Below are 18425 nucleotides of genomic sequence, written 5' to 3' on the forward strand. Positions count from 1 at the left end.
TGATCACTGCGCAGGAATAATGTGGTTTATTCTGTGGGAGTCCAGGTCTCCAGGTCTTTGATTCCCTTGGCTGCAGTCAATAAAAACGCACTTTGACTTTCAGGGAACCGTGACTTGCCGGCTCCCTTTGGACAGGTGATGTGCTGAATTTGCTGCTGAACACGCAGAGCTGGAGGTTTTCCACCCCCGGGAAGCATTTAGCCTGAAGTTTTGCATTTTGTGGCATTAGGACGGCAGCTTCTGAGTGTGGGGAGTTAAGGATGGCTGGGAAATTAAAAAAGATCCTTTTATTATATATGAAAAAAGGATAAAATAAGAAAGGACATACCTGAAGAGAGATCTGCTGTTTGCAGAGCCAGCTTTGGGCTCTCCAGCCTCGGGGAGCTGCACCTCCAGGTTTCCTCGACACCCGAACCTCAGGGTCACTCTGGGTTTAGCCGAGCATGGCAAAGAACAAGCTCTGAACCCAGCTTTGTATGGAAAAGCCGAGCCTAAAGGTTTGCGTTTGCTTTGGAAGTGGCACATTGCTGCAGAGCTGGAAATGTGGGGCAGGGGGGAAACTCCCCACATTTGATACACAGAGAGTGAAATATCGGCTGAGGCTGGTGCTTTATGGGGAGTGGGCACTGAGGGGAGTTGGCACCCACCCCCCTCGTGTCCCCTTGACAATCCCGTGTTCTTGGTCTGCAGGGTGGAGCGGTTCGAGGTGTCTCCAGAGGTCAGTGGGGTGGGAGGTGGGCCTTGGTGGGCAGCTCACAGTCTTCTGCCACCTTCAGGGTCTCCTCCTTGTTCTGCCGCCCCTTCTTGGCACCTGCCAACCACAAGATGGATGCTCAGGTGCTTAAACTGGGCACGTGTTGTGTTTGTACGTGAGGTGACGCCTCTAGGGACAGTCCCGGCTGGTGGTGGCTTTCCTGCTGGAGCGGGGAGCTGGTGGTCACCCCACAGGCTGTCCTGAGCTGTCGTGTTTGTTCATCCTGGACAACAGAAGCTCCGGGGAGACCCTATTGCAGCCTTTCTGGACTTAAACAGGGCTGATAAGAAAGATGGGGTCAGACTTTTGAGCAGGGTCTGTTGTGACAGGACAAGGGGTGATGGTTTAAACTAAAGGAGGGAGATTCAGGCTGGACATGAGGAAGGAATTGTTGCCCTGAGGGTGGTGAGAGCCTGGCCCAGGTTCCCAGAGAGGTGGTGGATGAACCATCCCTGGAGACATCCCAGGCCAGGCTGGACGGGGCTCTGAGCAACCTGAGCTGGTGAAGATGTCCCTGTCGTGGCAGGGGGGGCACTGGGAGAGCTGGGGAGGTCCAACCCAAACCGTCTGTGATTCTGTGATAAACTGGCAGAGTGATGATTGCTCCTCCTGCCTGTTCTGGAGAAACTTGTCCTTTGGGGTGGAGACGCCAACCTTGGGGTGATCCCAGCTCCAACCCTCCCCAGTCTGGCAAAGCCCAGCACCGGCCGGGCCACGGGGATCGAGTTGAGACGGAGCCCAGCGCCGCAAACAGCTCCCGAGAGGCCTTTTTGTTCCCAGCAAAACAGCCTCTCTGTGGCTGAGAGCGTCCAGATCTGCGGGATCAATCTGTCCACACATCCAGAAGCGCAGGGTGGGCCGAGTTTGCCAGGCTGAGTTATTCTCCGCGGAAGGGCGGCCGGGATTCCGGCCGGGGTTCCAGCTGGGTTTGGTTACTGCCCTGCCCGCGCTGTCCTGGACGCGGCGCTTCCCGAGCAGCTGTGCTCGGTCAGAGCCCTGCACACCAATGCCAGGTGGCCAAAAGAACGTGTTCCAGCCCCCAAAACTGGCTGCTTTTCAGCGCTGGATGAATGGTCTGTGAAAGCCTCTCACGGCTCGCACAAAACAAGGTAATTATTCAGAAAGCAGGAGACGCGGAGAGAGCCAGAAGATGAAAATATTATCTGTTAGTGATTTGCAGGGAACCACAGACGGTGTCAGGGAACAACAGCTGAATCCAACTTGTTTTGGCAACTTCTTGGCTACCAAATGTTCCCAGATGAACCGGGGGGGCTGATCACGAGCTCTCCCAGGCCCTGGGGAAGGGGCTCCTGGGGGGTTGGGTGTCAGGACAGAGCTGGGGGGCTCACAGGGGGAAAGGACACGTGTTGTGGAGCCCTGAGGTTTTGGGGGGGTGATGACTGTGATCCAGAGTGAGGCCACCTCGTCTTTGCTGATAACTGGAGCTTTTTGGGGGTACAAATTTTGGATCCAATGTGATTATCCCTGTCCTGGCCACTGCTGAGGCCAAACCTCGAACCCTGGGGTCAGTTCTGGGCCCCTCACGGCAAAAAAGCCCTTGAGGCGCTGGAGCGAGTTGAGAGGAGGGAACGGAGCTGGTGAGGGGCTGGAGCACAAGTGTGATGGAGCGGCTGAGGGACCTGGGGGTTCAGCTGGAGAACAGGAGCTGAGGGGAGACCTTCTGATCTCTGAACTGCCTGAAAGGAGCTTGGAGCCAGGGGGGTCGGGCTCTGCTCCCCAGGAACAAGCGCCAGGAGCAGAGGAAACGGCCTCAAGTTGCGCCAGGGGAGGTTGAGGTTGGATTTAGGAACAATTTCTTCCCCAAAGGGCTGTGGGGCATTGGAACAGGCTGCCCAGGGCAGTGCTGGAGTCACCATCCCTGGAGGGCTGGACAGACGGACATGAGGTTCTCAGGACATGGGGCAGTGCCGGGGTGGGTTATGGTTGGACTCGGTGATCCTGAAGGGCTTTTCCACCCAAAATGATTCTACAACCTGAATGGTTTTCCCAGCTCTGCAAAGCTCCAAACTCTTTACTGCGAGGCTGTCCTGGAAAATCACCGAGGCAGCGGCTTTTTGAGCGTTTCTTATTACCCTTCGGCAGCAGCGTTACAAACGCTCTTCCTTTGCCAAACGTTTTTCCCTCGGCGACCATGAGCGCTCCGGTAGGTTTGCTGTTCACGTTCTGAAACGAAATCGTCCCTTTGCCTTCAGCTCCAGAGGTTTGCGACCCCCTCCCGACTTTTAGGTCCTTTTTTATTTCTTATAACAAATCATTCACAGTATTTATGTTTTCCAGGTGTGTTATCAAACCCCAGAAACCGGGGCAGCCCCAGCCCGGGGCTCTGTCTGATTTCTCCCCAAAACCCCTCTCCTCGGGGCATCACAGCCCTGGGCAGCGAGCAGGGGTTTGTACTGAAGCCACCACCGCCTCTGCCGTCCGCTTCCACCACCCAGTATTTCCCAATCGCCAGCACAACACAACGAATTTCATGAAATTAAGTGTTTCTCCTCCACGCAGCGTGTTTGCCGGGTGATTATAACCAGTCCCCGAGGTAGCCGAGCGCAGCAGAATTTCACTTTAATATGCACACCCACGCAGCCTCGCTGAGCACCCAAGGCACTCCCCCGGTCCTGCTTGGGAGCAGCTGAGCGCTGCAGGGAGCTGGTTCAGCTCCACCGCTCGCGCTGGGAACGCACTGTCGTTTGGTGTGGAAAACATTAAAAAGGTGGGGAAAGGGGTTTCAAGGCAACCCTGATGGCCTGAGAGCGAGCAGGGGGTCAGGATGCAGGAATGTCAGGCAAAAAAAGCAGAAAAAAGACCAGATCGTGCTGCTGTGGGGTTATTAACAGAACCATGAGTAGTTACTGCTTTTTGTTCACTCGATCTTGGCTCTGTAAAGCGAAATTTAACTCCAAAACGCCTTAATGCCCCCCATTTGTTTGGGCAGGGAGCACATACGTGAGCTCGCAGCATCTGTTCTGTGTCGCGCTGTAAAAAATGACAACTACCTGATTACAAAAGAGCAATTCCTCAGCGTGTGTGCAGCTCGTGATTTGCCCTCGGTGCAGCGACTGCAGTCCAACCTCATCCCTGCGATGGAACGGAGGAAACACCTTCCCAGTGCCTGGAGCTGCGGCACTGCCCCAACCCACAGATCCGCCCAGCGACCGCAGCTGCTGCAGCACAGAGGGAAACGAGTTCACCGGGAGGTTTTCCTTTCGCTGCAGACACCACTTCCTACGTTGTTCCCCCTTTTCCTCCAATTCTCTTTCCCTCAACCCCCTCACACGCACCAGCTACAGATCCACCCCGGTTCAGCCCCACCACCCCCTCCTAAACCCTCCTCGTGGCCCAGCCCAGCTCAGCCTTTCACAGCACCCAGAGTGTCAGGGGTTGAAGGGCCCTGGAAAGCTCATCCAGTGCAATCCCCCCATGGAGCAGGAACACCCAGCTGAGGTTCCACAGGAAGGTGTCCAGGCGGGTTTGAATGTCTGCAGAGAAGGAGACTCCACAACCTCCCTGGGCAGCCTGGGCCAGGCTCTGACACCCTCACCCCAAACAAGTTTCTTCTCAAATTTAAGTGGAACCTCCTGTGTTGCAGTTTGCACCCATTGCCCCTTGTCCTGTCACTGGTTGTCACCGAGAAGAGCCTGGCTCCATCCTCCTGACACTGCCCCTTTCCATATTGATCCCCAGGAATGAGTCCCCCCTCAGTCTCCTCTTGTCCAGCTCCAGAGCCCCAGCTCCCTCAGCCTTTCCTCACACGGGAGATGCTCCACTTCCCTCAGCACCTTCACCAGCTCGGCCCCTTTCTCCTGCGCAGTTCAGCTCCTTCCACCAACCCCAGCCTGGCCTGGCTCAGCCCCTTTCCCCAGCCCCCGCCCGGCCCGGTCTGGCTCGGCCCAGCTCAGCTCAGCTCAGCTCGGTCCTTTCCCAGGCCCGGCCTAACCCAGCACAGCCCAACCCACTTCCGGGTCCCTCCCGCAAGGCCTTGTGGGCTGGGCCCCCACCCACGCGCGCGATCTCGCGCGACCCGCCCGGAGCCGCGCGTGGCCCCGTGACGCGTCGCGCGGAGGGGCGGGGCAGGGTGGGGCGGGACTGTTGCGTCACCGCGCAGCGCTCCCCGCGTGACGTTAACGCTTCCCCAACGCTCGCGGAGGGACGGGGCGGACCCGCTCCGCCCCTTCTCGGGAGTGACGGCCGTTTTGACCAATGAGCAGCGGCAGAAGGGTGAGTGATGCTACCTGTGGCCAATGGTAGGGAAGGAGCGACGGGAGGGCGGAGCCGGGTAGCCGGGCCGGGCAGGGCTGCGCCTGTCAGCGGGGCGGCGGGATGGCGGCGCTCTACGCCTGCACCAAGTGCCACCAGCGCTTCCCCTTCGAGGCGCTCAGCCAGGGCCAGCAGCTCTGCAAGGTCCGGGGCGGCCGGTGGAGCCCTGGGAGACCGTGAGGGGACTTGGGGGAAGGGGACGGGGGGGCCTGTCTGTGAGGGAGCTGCTTGGGGGGGCAGGGGCCGCTGGAGGGCTTTGTGAGGGGGTTCTGTGAGTGGGGGGTTGTGAGGGGGAATTTGTGAGGGGTGGTTTGTGAGGGGGGGTTTGCAGGGGACTTGGGGTAAGTGGGAGCTGTTTGTGAGGAAGGCCTTGAGGGTATCTAGGGTGGCTGCGGTCTCAGGGTGGTTATTTGGGGCTAATTGAGGAACTGATTTTCGGGAGGGTGGTTTGGGGCAATCTGTGGGTGCAGAGCGGGTAGTTAGAGGCTTTGTGGTTGGGGTTCTGGGAGGATTTGGGAGGTTTTTGGGGCTGGAGGCATGGGGGCTGCTGGGGAGCTGTGTGGTATTGAGGGGTCACTGGGGGGGGCTGTTTGTCAGGGGCACCTGAGGGCACTTGAGGCAGTTTGGGGTGCTGGGGGTACTTGGAGGATGTTGGAGAGGGAGTCATGGGGGAATTGGGGAAGAACTGAGGACAAGTGAAGGACTGTTTGTGAGGGAGGCTGTTAGCAAGCGGAGAGGCCTGGGGGATCCTGGGGTTTTTGGGAGAGTCTGGGGCAATTTGGGAGAAGCCTTATGGTATTTGAAGGGGGGAGCTGGGTCTTGGGGGACAGTTTGAGTGGGGAAGGATGAGATCAGAGCTGGGGGGCAGGATATGGAGTAGCCTCAAATTGCTGAGAAACATGGGGCAAAGCAGGTGGGTGCAGGGGAAGCTGTGAGGCTTGGGAGGAGAGGAGTGCAGGACTGCTGTCACCACGGGCACAGGAGGCTGGCGGAGAGCAGAGGTGACAATAACTGCAGCAGGACTTTCTGTTCCTGCCCGGGGAGGTGAGGCCAACCACCGTGACCCTTGTCTGTGGGCGTTGGGCGCAAATAAGCCCTCGTTACACATCTCAAGTTTACTTCTGGCTCACCTGTGACACATGCCATCCCTGTCACCCTTCCTGTGCTCTCAGCCCTCATGAGAGCAGTGTGACTGTACAGGGAGGAAATGGTTTGAGTTTGACAGGCGAAATGGGAGCGGAGGTCAGCAGGTGACCTGGGATTTTGGGAAGCGGTGTGCGCGAGAAGCGCTGAATCTCACCCAACGCTTCTGTTGTTGCAGGAGTGCCGGATTGCACATCCCATTGTTAAATGCACTTACTGCAGGACTGAATTCCAGCAGGAAAGGTAAATGTCGCTGAGCTGGGGAGACCGATGTCTTTAGAACAGATGCACCCGCAGAACTGTAGTGTTTCCACACCTTTAACTGAGGCTTAACCTGTAGATTGTTGCTGTGGGAGACTCGGGGGACCTTTGACCTTTCTCAAAGGGCTGCTGGGCGAGTCACTGTGCCTCTGAGGTGTCCTTAATTTGCACCGTTTCCTTGGGGTTTAGTTCTCGTTAGTGCTCAGATGCATCTTCCAGTGAAGGATCTGGGTGCACCTTCCCATGAGTTTTCCTCTTCTCTGATTTCTAGTAGCCACAAATTATTTCCTTATGTGTTTCCTTCAGCTGTGCTTTTGCATTTTTGCAAGTTACGTAGCTTACAGAGGAAGGATTAGTAAACCCAGTAACTGCATGCAAGCATTGTGTGGGTTTTTTCCTGTGTTTATTGAACAAATACATCTTTGTCCTGACTTACCTTGATTACAAGATACTTCACAGTAATTCCACTTTTTGGTAAATTATCCTCAACCAGATGGGGATAGGAAATGCCCTTTGTTGTGAGTCCGTAGTGAGGATGAATACAACCTCGCCACTTGAGATGCAGCCTGGGGGAAACAGGGATCCTCACCACAGGGGCTGAATTTCCTTTGGGGAAGTTTTAACAGAACAATCTTTCCTTCTTTTGAACAGCAAAACCAACACAATATGCAAGAAGTGTGCTCAGAACGTGAAGCTCTATGGCACAGTAAGTGAGGGGGCTCATTCTCACCAGCCTCTTTTCATCGTTTTTATCTTTATCCTGCCCAATCCCAGAGTAGTTTATGGACTGGCTGTGTTGTTATAGCATGACTGATCGATAATATGTGGGCTCAAGCATGAAGCTTTTACCTTTTCTCTCCTCTTAGTACTGAAAGAGCAGCTCTGCATCGTTTTAGGCCAGGAAATGACCTATTCAATATCAAATCAAAACGAGCATGCTTACACAAACTGAGATTGCTGCAGAAGCAGTGATTAATCTTGCTTTCCTGCTTATCTGAAAGCTAAAAAAAGAGGTTTTGATTGCTTCTATTTTGGAGTTATACGTTTTATAAAAATTTCATAGCACTTGATAAATGGTCTGGGTGCCGTAGCTAAATACATTTAGCAAGAGACCAGAGGTCCAAGTGTAATTGTGGTTTCTGGATCAGCATGATGATTAGCTTGAAAAGGGGAAATAAAAGTTTTGAAGTGATGGCAAGAGAGAAGGGGACAGAGTAATGTATTAATGTAATTGGAAGGCACTGCTGTATCAGTTGTTCTTCTTTCTTAAAGCCCAAACCCTGCCAGTACTGCAACATTATAGCAGCATTTATTGGAAACAAGTGCCAGCGTTGCACAAACTCTGAAAAGAAGTACGGACCTCCGCACTCCTGCGAGCAGTGCAAGCAGCAGTGTGCGTTTGACCGGAAGGATGACAGAAAGAAGGTCAGTATCGCTGTAAAAGGAGGCCTAAAAGGTAAAAGAGCTGATGACAGCGATTGTCTGTCCATCTCCTTCACGTATTCTCTAGTGTTTCCAAAAGGGGTGTCTCTCGGTTATAAAGGATTTTTCTGGAGCTGAGCTTTGTTGTCAGAGCTGTGTTTTGGAGCTGTTTAATCTCCAAGCTCCTCTTCCCCTTTGCCTGAAGGTGCTTCTTCTCTGTATTTGGCTTGTGGGCAGGAAGCCAGACCAAAACGTTTTCTCCTCTCTTTTTCATCCTGCAGGTGGATGGAAAGCTGCTGTGCTGGTTGTGCACGCTGTCCTACAAACGTGTCTTGCAGAAGACCAAAGAGCAGTGCAAACACCTGAGCAGCTCCTCCCGGGCCAGCCTGCAGGAGAAGGAGCAGTACAGCAGGCTCAGCAGCGGCAGCCACTACAACAGGTAGCGTGCACGAGCTTTTCTGTGCACTTGGTGAGCAAACAGGGTGCCTGGCTGCTCCATGCTCCTTCGGTGCACTTCCTAAAGCCACTTTTGAATCACAGAATCATTTTTGATGGAAAAAACCCTCGAGATCATCGGGTCCAACCGTTCCCCCACCCCTGGCACTGCCCCACGTCCTGAGAACCTCATGTCCGTCTGTCCAGCCCTCCAGGGATGGTGACTCCAGCACTGCCCTGGGCAGCCTGTTCCAATGCCCCACAGCCCTTTGTGGATGAAATTATTCCTAAATCCAACCTCAGCCTCTCCTGGTGCAACTTGAGGCCGTTTCCTCTGGTCCTATCTGGGCCTCCATACGCTGGTGTTGGGTTTTGGCAGTTGTTGTTGTTCAGGAGAATCTGGCTAAGTCAGGCTTTACTAGTTTGCAAACCCCGCTGTTCTGGCATAGGCTTGTAGTCCAACAGTGCTTCTTAGTGATTCAACTTGCTGAACTCATACACAATTAAAGCTAAATTGCATTTGTAAAATTTAATGATTGAAATGTAGATTTTAAGTGTGAGTTGTTCACCTACCTACTGATCTGACTGACACGTTGTTTTCTGTTTATTTTTGGTCTCCAGCTACTCTTCAGGGAATGAGGTTTTTATCATTCATTCTTGCGCTAGGAAATCTTGTCTTAATAGATTCAACGGGGGTAGGAATATTTATCTGTCTTAGACTGCAAGTCATTCAGGTTCTGACATACGATTTCCTCATCTTTCCAGCCAGAAAACCTTATCCACCTCTTCTATTCAGAATGAAATCCCAAAGAAGAAAGCCAAGTTCGATGCCATCTCTGCCAACGGTGACAGGTGAGCCTGTTACATGGGGAAATTGCGGGTGGGCGGTCGTGTTTGCAACATTTATATAAGACAGAGTTTGCGAATCACAGGAAGCTCATACGTGAGAGCAGGGATCTTAGGCTTTGGGACATTGAGGGGCTGTATTAGCGGTTTCCAAAACCCAGCAGGCCAGTGTGACTTGGCATTTAGACCTCGGTTTGAAGAGGAACAGAATACTTAGTGCTTGTACCTACTAGAATAGAAAATGCTTGTTGGCTGAGCTCCCCAACAGTTAAAAAACCGCAGCCAGATGAGCGTTGTCCGCTCTCTGCAGTTAGAGGCAGAACGGGGCTGTCAGCTGCGCGGGAGAGTCGAGCTCTGTGGGGTTGGTGATTTTGGGGCTGTCAGGCTGGTCTGCAGGGAGGCGATGTCAGAGGAGAGGGTCAACACCACCTCCCATTTCCCCTCCTGCCTTCTGGGGGAGGGACAAACAATCAAACAGCTTTGCCTGAACCCTTCCAATCCCATCCTGCTGTCACACATTGTGCTGGATGATGTTGACGCCAGCTGCATGCGCGGCAGAGTGGGATTCACTAGCAGAAACAGGAGGTTGAGATGGATTTTGATTTTTTTACCATCTTGTACATGCATATTTTCATTCCTGCCTTTCCTCTCTGATTCTCAGCGTTCCTTCCTCTCCCGAGATGCTTTGTCCCCCTGCCCAGAGTGCCCCGTCCACGTTGGCGCAGTGGGCTGCTTCCCAACAGAGTCTCGGTGCCCACCATTGTCCTGTTTCTCAAGGCACTGACATCCTGAAGTGAGATCACCTCTTGTTTTCTCCCCTCTTGCCCTCCCTCCCATGGAAACTCTCCCTCTCTTCCCAAACAGCAGTGAATTTTGTGCACAGACCAGAGCATAGCCACATTAGTGCCAAAGGGTCTGTTAAAGCCACTGGTAATTAATTAATCACTACCTACCTTGAACGTCTTTTCTTTGAGAGTGCAAGTCACGTCTCTCTTATATTGACACCTTGTCAATGTTTCTGAAATGCGACAATAATAATAATTTTGTAAGGCAGGGTGTTCTAAAAGAGCATTTATCATCTGAACAGTGTTTTCAGTTAAAAGTGTGAAAATTTTAAGGGTGAACTGTGGCTTGGAAGCTGTGGCTGAGCCCTGCCAAGGCTCCTGCTCACTTTGAGGCTGCTCCCCGGGCTGTAGGACACCACCATGCATTTTTATCTGCTTGTTAAAGCCTGGGCTGAGACCTGACAACTCACTGCACCACCACTGCTGGCTTGAAAATTATCCAAGAAGCAAAAAGTCTCATATTCTGGCATCAGCAGCTCAACCATTTGTTTGGAAAACAGGAGCAGGTATTAGAGAAATCAAACGCCTTTGTTTTGTTCTTGTGTCAGATGTTCTCAGCCTGGTTGTGGTCTTCGCCACGGGCTTTTTTTTTTGATGAATCCCAGTGACTGTGGGTAATTTTAGCAACTCCTGAAGAGCTCCAGCAACGTGCTGTGGAAAAGGCGAGCTGCAGCTGCCTTAAATAGACCTGTGGCTGTGTTTCTTGAGTAGAATAATAACGGTGATCCATTAAGTGTGTTTGTTGGAGTTGCCTGGGCACCCTGAGCCCTCCATTCCCCACTGTGGGTGCAGACCCTGGGGCAGGAGAACACCCCTGGTGTCCACACAGGCTGTGCTGAGCTCAAGTGGCTCTGGGGACAGCTGGTGGCCCGTCTGTCCCTTCTCCCCGCTGGGTGGCAGGGCCGGCTGTCACCTTCCCTACTCCACAGCGTGCTCTGCAGCAGGAGCTGCCAAGGAGGGAATTTTTCCTGCTCAGGGTAATGTGAGCAACTCCTGGCATTTGTCCTCACCCCAGGATACGGCAGGAGTGCAGCTTGCCTGGACAGAGGAGTGGTGTAAGCAAGAGGTTGGTTTTAGCCACAGGGAATCAGTGAAGAACCCTTTTTTTCTCTATGGAGGCTGTGTTTTTATCCTTTCTTTCTCTTCTCCCAAGCACTGAGTGGGAAATTAAAGCTACTGTTAGTAACATTCCTGCACACACAAGGTACCAGAGCACCCACCACCATCTTGCACAGCCTCCACTCGGGGAAACTACCCAGGAACAGATTTAAAATGGAGATATTATCCTGTGGTAGTGTGCGTGTACGAACCTCTCCTGCGCTCGAGAGCTGCCCAGCGTGACAAGCCCAGCGCTAGGTCTGCTGTCCCCAGAGAGCTGCCAGTCCCGTGGCGTGGGCTCTGCTCTCAGCGGGCTTGAACCCTGTAAGACTACAGACCCTCGGAGCTGAGTTTTCCGTTGCCAGACTCTCTTTCCTGGTGCCATCCCGTGACTTTCAGATCTGTGAAGCTGCTCCTGAGTTTCCACCCCAGCGCAGTGGTGGAAAGAGCTTTTTCTTGTGCCACATCCTTGCCAACCAGTCTGATCAATGCAGACTGTGCTTTTAAATAGAAAATGGTTTATTTCCAGGAGGAAACCCCTGTGTGAGGGGAACAGCCAGTACAGAGATGGGAGTGTACTTGAGAGAGGCAGCAATTTGACCCCAGTCCACTCCACGTCCGGGCTTTAGAACTAAATGCTGCCTTTAGGACAAGTGTCAACGCACTTTGGAGGCTTTAAAAAAAAGTCAGGCTTCATATAAACCTGTTCATAGCAGCAGTGCTGTCTGATAACAGCCAGACTCGAACTAATCTTCTAGGTGAAGCTTTGTTGCGTTATTGCTGTGAAGGTTTTATACAGTGACTTCAGGTGTGTGCGGCTGGGAGTGTGCTTGCCCTTTTAGCACCAAGAGATAAAAATCAGGCTTATCGTTCCAGCGGTAAGGAACAGAAGGCAAGCAAAGATCAGGTGAGCTCCCTGGGCCTGTGGCTGCAGCTTGTCGTATCTTATGAACTGAAATATTCCTCTAGTGCATGACACTTCGTGGCTGCCCAGGTCACCGGGTGTCTCGTAGGGAGATGTATGAATTACCAGTGCAGGGGAGTGATTCGTATCCAGATAAGTTTTCAGCTGGTTGCTTGGGTTTAGAGTTCCTGGGGGTGTACAAGTGGTGTGCTCAGCTGTTTCTTTGTCTTCCTGGAGTCTTCCTTGCTCTGGAGTGGTCATGAAACTTCTTCCTAATTAACTCTGTCATGGTGGAATCAAAATACAAAAGTCCAGTGTGTCTTTTCACCCCTTTTCACCGCTGAGGACAGAGCTGACTTTAATCGAGGTGTCTCCCTTGGCATTGTTTGTTTAACTTGGAGGTTGTTTCTCTTTCATGTTCCCTCCTTGCCATAATGCTTGTTTACATTTAGTGGAAGGTTTTGCTGGGCGTCCAGGGACTGAGCAAAGAGAGTTCCCCAGTGGTTACATGAACTCTGATTGCTGTCCGCAACTCCTGGGTTTGAAAAAGGACCCTTAACTGTTTGTAAGGTTGCTGCACACGCTGATCACCCATAGAAGTTCCATGTCCCTGCTGATCAATCAATAACACAATTTGATATGTCACATCTAATCCCTGTCATCTGTCGTACCACATGATTCCCAAATTCCATGTAGCAGCCAGGGCAGGGATACAGGTAACTCCTGCATCCAGGGAGTGATCATCACCCTGTACTGGGCACTGGGGAGGCTGAACCTCGAACCCTGGGGTCAGTTTTGGGCACCTTACGCCAATAAAGGGTGAGGGGCTGGAGCGTAAGTGTGATGGGAGTGGCTGAGGGACCTGGGGGTTCAGCTGGAGAACAGGAGCTGAGAGGAGACAGGGACACAAAGAAACGGCCTCAAATTGTGCCAGGGGAGGTTGAGGTTGGATCTGGGGAACAATTTCTTCCCCAAAGGGCTGTGGGGCATTGGAACAGGCTGCCCAGGGCAGTGCTGGAGTCACCATCCCTGGAGGGTTGGACAGACGGACATGAGGTTCTCAGGACATGGGGCAGTGCCAGGGCTGGGGGAACAGTTGGACTTGATGAGGGTCTTTTCCAACCAAAGTGATTCTATAATTTGGAGGACACAACGTGTGTCATTAAATGATTTCCATTTTCCTTCCAGTGCTGTCTGTGGGAGTTTCCCTGTGTCAATGAAGAGAAGGGGTTGTGATGAGTCTTTCCCTCTTCTTTGTTGCAGTTTCTCTCCGGACCTCGCCCTGGACTCTCCTGGCACCGACCACTTTGTCATCATCGCGCAGCTGAAGGAGGAAGTGGCGACTTTAAAAAAGATGCTACACCAGAAAGATCAGATGATTTTGGAGAAGGAGAAGAAGGTACAGCCCTTGGCTTGCTTCCTCCCGCCGCGTGCGGACGTGTTCACACAGATCACACTCCAGGGGAGTCTGGCTTTTTATTTTGGAGCGAGCAAGAGAGTTTCTGGCTCTTTCCAGGCTGCCTCCTTTCCAATGTCAAAGACATTTTCTGGACCCACCCAGGAGATCTCATTTCATAAAGGGTCATTTCCTGACTGCTGTCCCAGAGACCTCCATGTGGGGAAAAGACTGAGAAAAAACATGCTGCTCTGTGCAGAAAGAGCCCTGGCTGCTCCTGCTTCTCTGTGCTGCTCTGTGAACCGGCTCTGCTCTTGCTGAGCTGCCCCTGCCCACCCCAGCACATTTCCAAGCTCCTCCATCTCACGCAACCTCTGCAAAAGCATTTTCTGTGACAGGGTGCGTCTGGGGTGAAGGTGTTTGTTTCTTCTTCCAGCTCACTTGTTCCTTTCTGCAGATCACGGAGCTAAAAGCCGACCTGCAATACCAGGAGTCGCAGATGAGGGCAAAGATGAACCAAATGGAGAAGACGCACAAGGAGGTCATGGAGCAGTTACAGGTGACAGCATTGTTGTTGTTATTTGCTGAGCTGTGCTGTACCCAGGAGTGACTGAGGACACCCTGATCACAACAGCCCATGAGTTTCTGCACAGACAGCTCTGCTAACGCATCCCAGCCCTGTCCCACAGCCTCTCCCTCGCTCTGGACCATCTGCAGTGCGTCTTAACCCCTATTTATATCCTCCCTGCTGCTCTCTACTTGGGTTCAGACTCACTGTATTATAAAGTGCTGTGTTGTGTCCCCTGTGGACTAGAGAGAAACAATCACACTCATTTTACCTATTGCCAAATTCAGGTTTGGAGTGTTTCTCCAGACTGCAAAAGCTTTGTCAGTTCCCTGCACCATTCTTAATGTGATTGATGTGACCAGAGAGAACAAAGCTCAAGGAACAATCGGTAGTTCCTTTAGCACTGTGTCTCTGTAGTGCAAAAAGAGAAATCCTTGAGCTGGAGGGAGCAGGGAGAGCAGGATTCTCGTCACAGCCATGGAAACACTGGGCAGACTGTCAGCATAAACACGCTCCGAGGCACCCAAGAGATCGGGTCAAAGGAGACCTGGTTCCAGCGCGGAAATCAGGCACAGAAATGAACTTTGCACCCTTTAATTACTTTGAGGTTTATAATGATCTAAAGCCTTAGCCATGAGAAATGGCAGGGGATAAGACAAAAGGCTTATGTTGCCCCTGAGAAAACAGCCTACAGTAAAATGTCGGTGGCGTGTGGAGACACCGAGGGGGAAGCTGGAGAGCCGTGAGCTGCTTCACCCTGCGGTTTGGAATGAGCGGGGGCAGGGGAAGCTGGTCCCAACCTGCCAAACCGAGAGTCGGGATGGGGCCTCGAGTCACCAGAGCTTTGCTCCGCGCGGTGGCCGGTGCGAGGGGAGGGGGGCGGCACGTCCCGCTGCCCTTTGAGTGTCCTTGGCTGGGCTCCCACGGGTCGCGCGATTGTCCCTTCTCGCCGTGGAAGCCATTAATGTCTCACTTACAGCGGGGGGACGCGAGGGGAGGGATGGGAAGAGCCCTTTAGAGGCGGTTAGAGGGGAGATGCCGGACTTGAGCTCGTGCTGCGATGCTGTGCAGCATCACCCTCCTCCTTTTGTCTGCAAGTCCAGGCAATTCTAGGATTTCTAAAACTAACGATCCATGCCATTAAATCCCCATTTTCACTGTGTTTCCAGGCCAAGAACAGGGAACTCCTGAAGCAAGCAGCTGCCCTATCGAAGGGCAAAAAGCCTGAGAAGTCAGGAGCGATCACCTCCCCTTAAAACCAAACCCCACATGGGAGCTCTGGCCAAGGAGTCTGGGAGACCTGCCCGATGGCTGGAAGTAAAACCTCTGCGTTGTCGCTGCCGTGGACCCGATGGAAACGCCTGGCGCACGTTGCCTTTCGACAGCAGGCGTGAGCGCGTCTGCTTTCCGTCTCTCGAATTACCGATCTGATCCACGGGGAGAGGTCCCAGCCATCCGAAATCCTCCCCAAAGTACTGTTTTTTGGATGAAATGTATTTTTCTTTTCCTAACCAGTTACTACCACTGCCAACCCTTTTCATTAGCAAACAGGAACCTGCTGCATTAGAGACTTCTCGCTGGTTCCCGACCGGCTGCTGGGAGGCAATCGCCGTGGCCGGTTGTTACGCAGATGAGACGGGAGCTGCGTGTGGTGGGAGCTTGAGTTTTGTTTTCCCCTGGACTCTTCCCTCTTCAAAAGGAAACGGATAAATCACCAGCCCAACAGATGTTACTGGAAGGTTGTGCCACTGCTGAGAACGGTTCATCCAGCTTTTTGAAGATGCTTCCAAAATGGAGGCTGTGTATTTATCTTGGAAGTTTATTTTGGTTTGGTTTGTTTTGTGGGTTTTTTTCTTCTTTTCCATGTCAGCTTGGCAAACCGAACTGCCTCGTTTTGTGTTTTCTTGTTTTGTTACAAGAGCTTTTGCGTTGGGAGCCAGAATGTAACGATACAGACCCCAACCCACCCCGTTTTCTCCCCTCCGGTGACTTGGTGACCTCTGGGACATTGGTGACTTCTGCAGCTCGGTGTGATCAAGCGCCTCTTACTCCTTTTCTTTACAGGAGGAGAGTTCAAGGTTTGGATCATCCCTGGATCGAGCTCCCTTTTCCCTGCCCCGTTCCCTTCCAGGCGCAGGAGCCAGTTTGGCTCCGGGAAAGCGCTTACTCAGGCAGCACCCCAAGCCAGGGAGTGTTTTTTTGGGGCTCTCCAGGGACATTTCTCACTGCTGATTAAAAAAAACAACACAAAGAACAAACAGCAGAATAAAAGGGCTACGGAAGTTCCCTGCACCAGGGACGTGCCTCTCCAGAACAGCACAGAGACCACGGGCCCTGCCAGCCAGGCCAGCTCCCCAGGCTCTGGCTTTTTGGGGCACGGGGGATAAAGAGCACTTGGCTGCTATGGAGGGGGGACAAGCACCGCAGGCTCCAGCACCGCGTTCCACCCAGGGCTGGAGAAACATCTCAGGGCTCCGAGACCATCAGGACGGAGGAGCAGGAGCTGAAACCTCAGTGCAGAGTCAGAGGTGGGTTGTGGAGAAGAGAAATCGTCCTTTTGCCGCGGGGCTGGCTGCTCTGTCAGGGCTTTTGTTGAGCTTTTAAGTAGACATTGTCATTTATTATTTCTTTTGCATCCTTTATTTCGTTCCTTTAACTCAAAGGCACTTTTTTTGGCTGGCGTTGGCTTCCGGCGTGGAAGGAGCCGCTGCAGCATCACCCGCTGCCGGGTGCGCTCTGCTTCCTTTATTTGTTTTTAAAAGAGACTTCTGATGTGAAAGCAAGAAAGACGAAATAGTTGCACTTTGCCAGAGTGTGACGGCCGGAAAATACCTGATTTTGTACTTCCCGCGTTTTTAGAAAACGGGGCGCATCGCTGGGATGTTTTTTAAATGGGGGCTTTGCTCTTTTCGCTTCCCTCGAGATACAGAAACAACCAGAGGGAGGAAGGCCCTGTACATACTGTTATTGGGGGGGTTTGTGATAACTTGATCCTGCGGTTGAGTAGCTGATGATTTGTAGTAACAACCTTGTTTCTTTGTATGTTTGTAATAATGCGGATTTTAAAAGGGACGCTTTGATTTGTACAAAACTCTGACAACTGTAAAAGTGTTTTAAGAAAACTCCTCAGCTGTGTCTGGTGCTTTCTGTTTGCCTTAAAGAGGAGAAAAATTGCTCAACCAAAGCACCTTTCCCTGCCTGGAACTGATTAATGTCCTGCCTGGTTGGAGCATCGGCCGTGGATCCGGTGCCGTGGATCCGGTGCCGTGGATCCGGTGCCGTGGATCTGGTGCCTTGGGTCCGGTGCCGTGGGTCCGGTGCCGTGGGTCTGGTGTGTGTGGGACGGAGATGCCATTTTTCTGTTGTTTGCTTCATTCCAACTTTTGTTTCTGTCTTTAAATCCTCCCCACCAAGCGCGTTGCCAGGATCCCTGTTACTTGGTTACATCCCACTTCCCAGGGCCCATCGGCTGGATCTGATGAGATCTGTTCTCTATTTTCTTCCCCAACCGCCTGAATGAAGCCAGAGCGCAGAAACAATTCGGATTTGGTAGACAAGAGGATCAGGGGGTTCTTTTTCTTTAAAGATGCTGATACAAACGAGCTCCTCCAAGCTCCCTCAGCCTTTCCTCACACGGGAGATGCTCCACTCCCTTCAGCATCTTGGTGGCTGCGCTGGACTCTCTCCAGCAGTTCCCTGTCCTTCTGGAGCTGAGGGGCCACAACTGGACACAAGATTCCAGGTGTGGTCTCCCCAGGGCAGAGCAGAGGGGCAGGAAAACCTCTCTGACCTACTGACCACCCCCTTCTAACCCACCCCAGGTCCCATTGGCTTCCTGGCCACAAGGGCCCAGTGCTGGCTCATGCTCACCCTGCTGTCCCCAGGACCCCCAGCTCCCTTTCCCCTACACTGCTCTCTAATGGATCATTCCCCAACTTACACTGGAACCTGGGGTTGTTCCTGCCCACATTCAAGACTCTACACTTGCCCTTGTTATATTGCACTAAATTTCTCCCCGCCTCCTCTCCATCCTGCCCAGGTCCTGCTGGAGTGTGCACGGTGCTGAGCGTTCACAGGGCGCGTTATCTCTGCTGAGCGCAGCACAAACCTGCCGGACCCTGGAATGTGCCCGATTCTGTTTACAGCGTGTGGGGAGATAGACCCGAGCTGACGTGCGTAAGGCTGGGCCTGAGTCAGTGGGTAGAGCCAGGCCCAGCCTAACATCCTCATTTCCTTCTCTCGGTGGTTTATCCACTGCTTCTAAAGCAGCTTCGATGTTTGCAGAAGGATGTATCTTTATTTACTTCTTTTAGGTTGTGATTGCTTTACTTTTTATTTCAAAGCTTTAGCAAAATCCTGATCTCAGCCACGAAATCAAGGTCAGAAATGAGATTTCCCGTTTTTGGTCACTGTTGTTCCCCATTCCGCCCGTTCCCGCAGGAATCTCCTGAGGATGCAGGAGCTCAGAGTTTCCCGAGCGC

The 18425-nt window shown here is 52.6% G+C and overlaps 1 protein-coding gene and 1 long non-coding RNA gene across 3 annotated transcripts; one reads left to right on the forward strand and one right to left on the reverse strand.

Moving 5' to 3' along the window:
• Positions 1-1900: 1900 nt before the first annotated feature.
• On the reverse strand, positions 1901-4035 carry LOC139825610 (uncharacterized). The gene is made up of 2 exons (XR_011735784.1): positions 3766-4035; positions 1901-2938 (listed from the first exon to the last, which is right to left on the reverse strand). It is a non-coding gene; the product is annotated as an uncharacterized lncRNA (long non-coding RNA).
• A 1013-nt stretch (positions 4036-5048) lies between these two features.
• FAM76A (family with sequence similarity 76 member A) lies at positions 5049-17066 on the forward strand. 2 transcript variants are annotated; one of them, XM_065857383.2, is made up of 10 exons: positions 5049-5170; positions 6348-6412; positions 7082-7136; positions 7703-7855; positions 8134-8291; positions 9053-9139; positions 9795-9926; positions 13244-13379; positions 13834-13935; positions 15114-17066. In XM_065857383.2, exons 1-10 carry the CDS (start codon positions 5090-5092, stop codon positions 15198-15200), a joined length of 1056 nt encoding a protein of 351 aa, XP_065713455.1. In that variant the 5' UTR covers positions 5049-5089; the 3' UTR covers positions 15201-17066. The 2 variants fall into 2 exon arrangements, with proteins under 2 accessions (XP_065713455.1, XP_065713456.1); XM_065857384.2 differs by lacking the exon at positions 9795-9926.
• The last annotated feature ends 1359 nt before the right edge of the window (positions 17067-18425 follow it).

The sequence above is a fragment of the Patagioenas fasciata genome, chromosome 25 (genome assembly GCF_037038585.1).
Source record: "Patagioenas fasciata isolate bPatFas1 chromosome 25, bPatFas1.hap1, whole genome shotgun sequence".
NCBI classification, from domain to species: Eukaryota; Metazoa; Chordata; class Aves; order Columbiformes; family Columbidae; genus Patagioenas; species Patagioenas fasciata.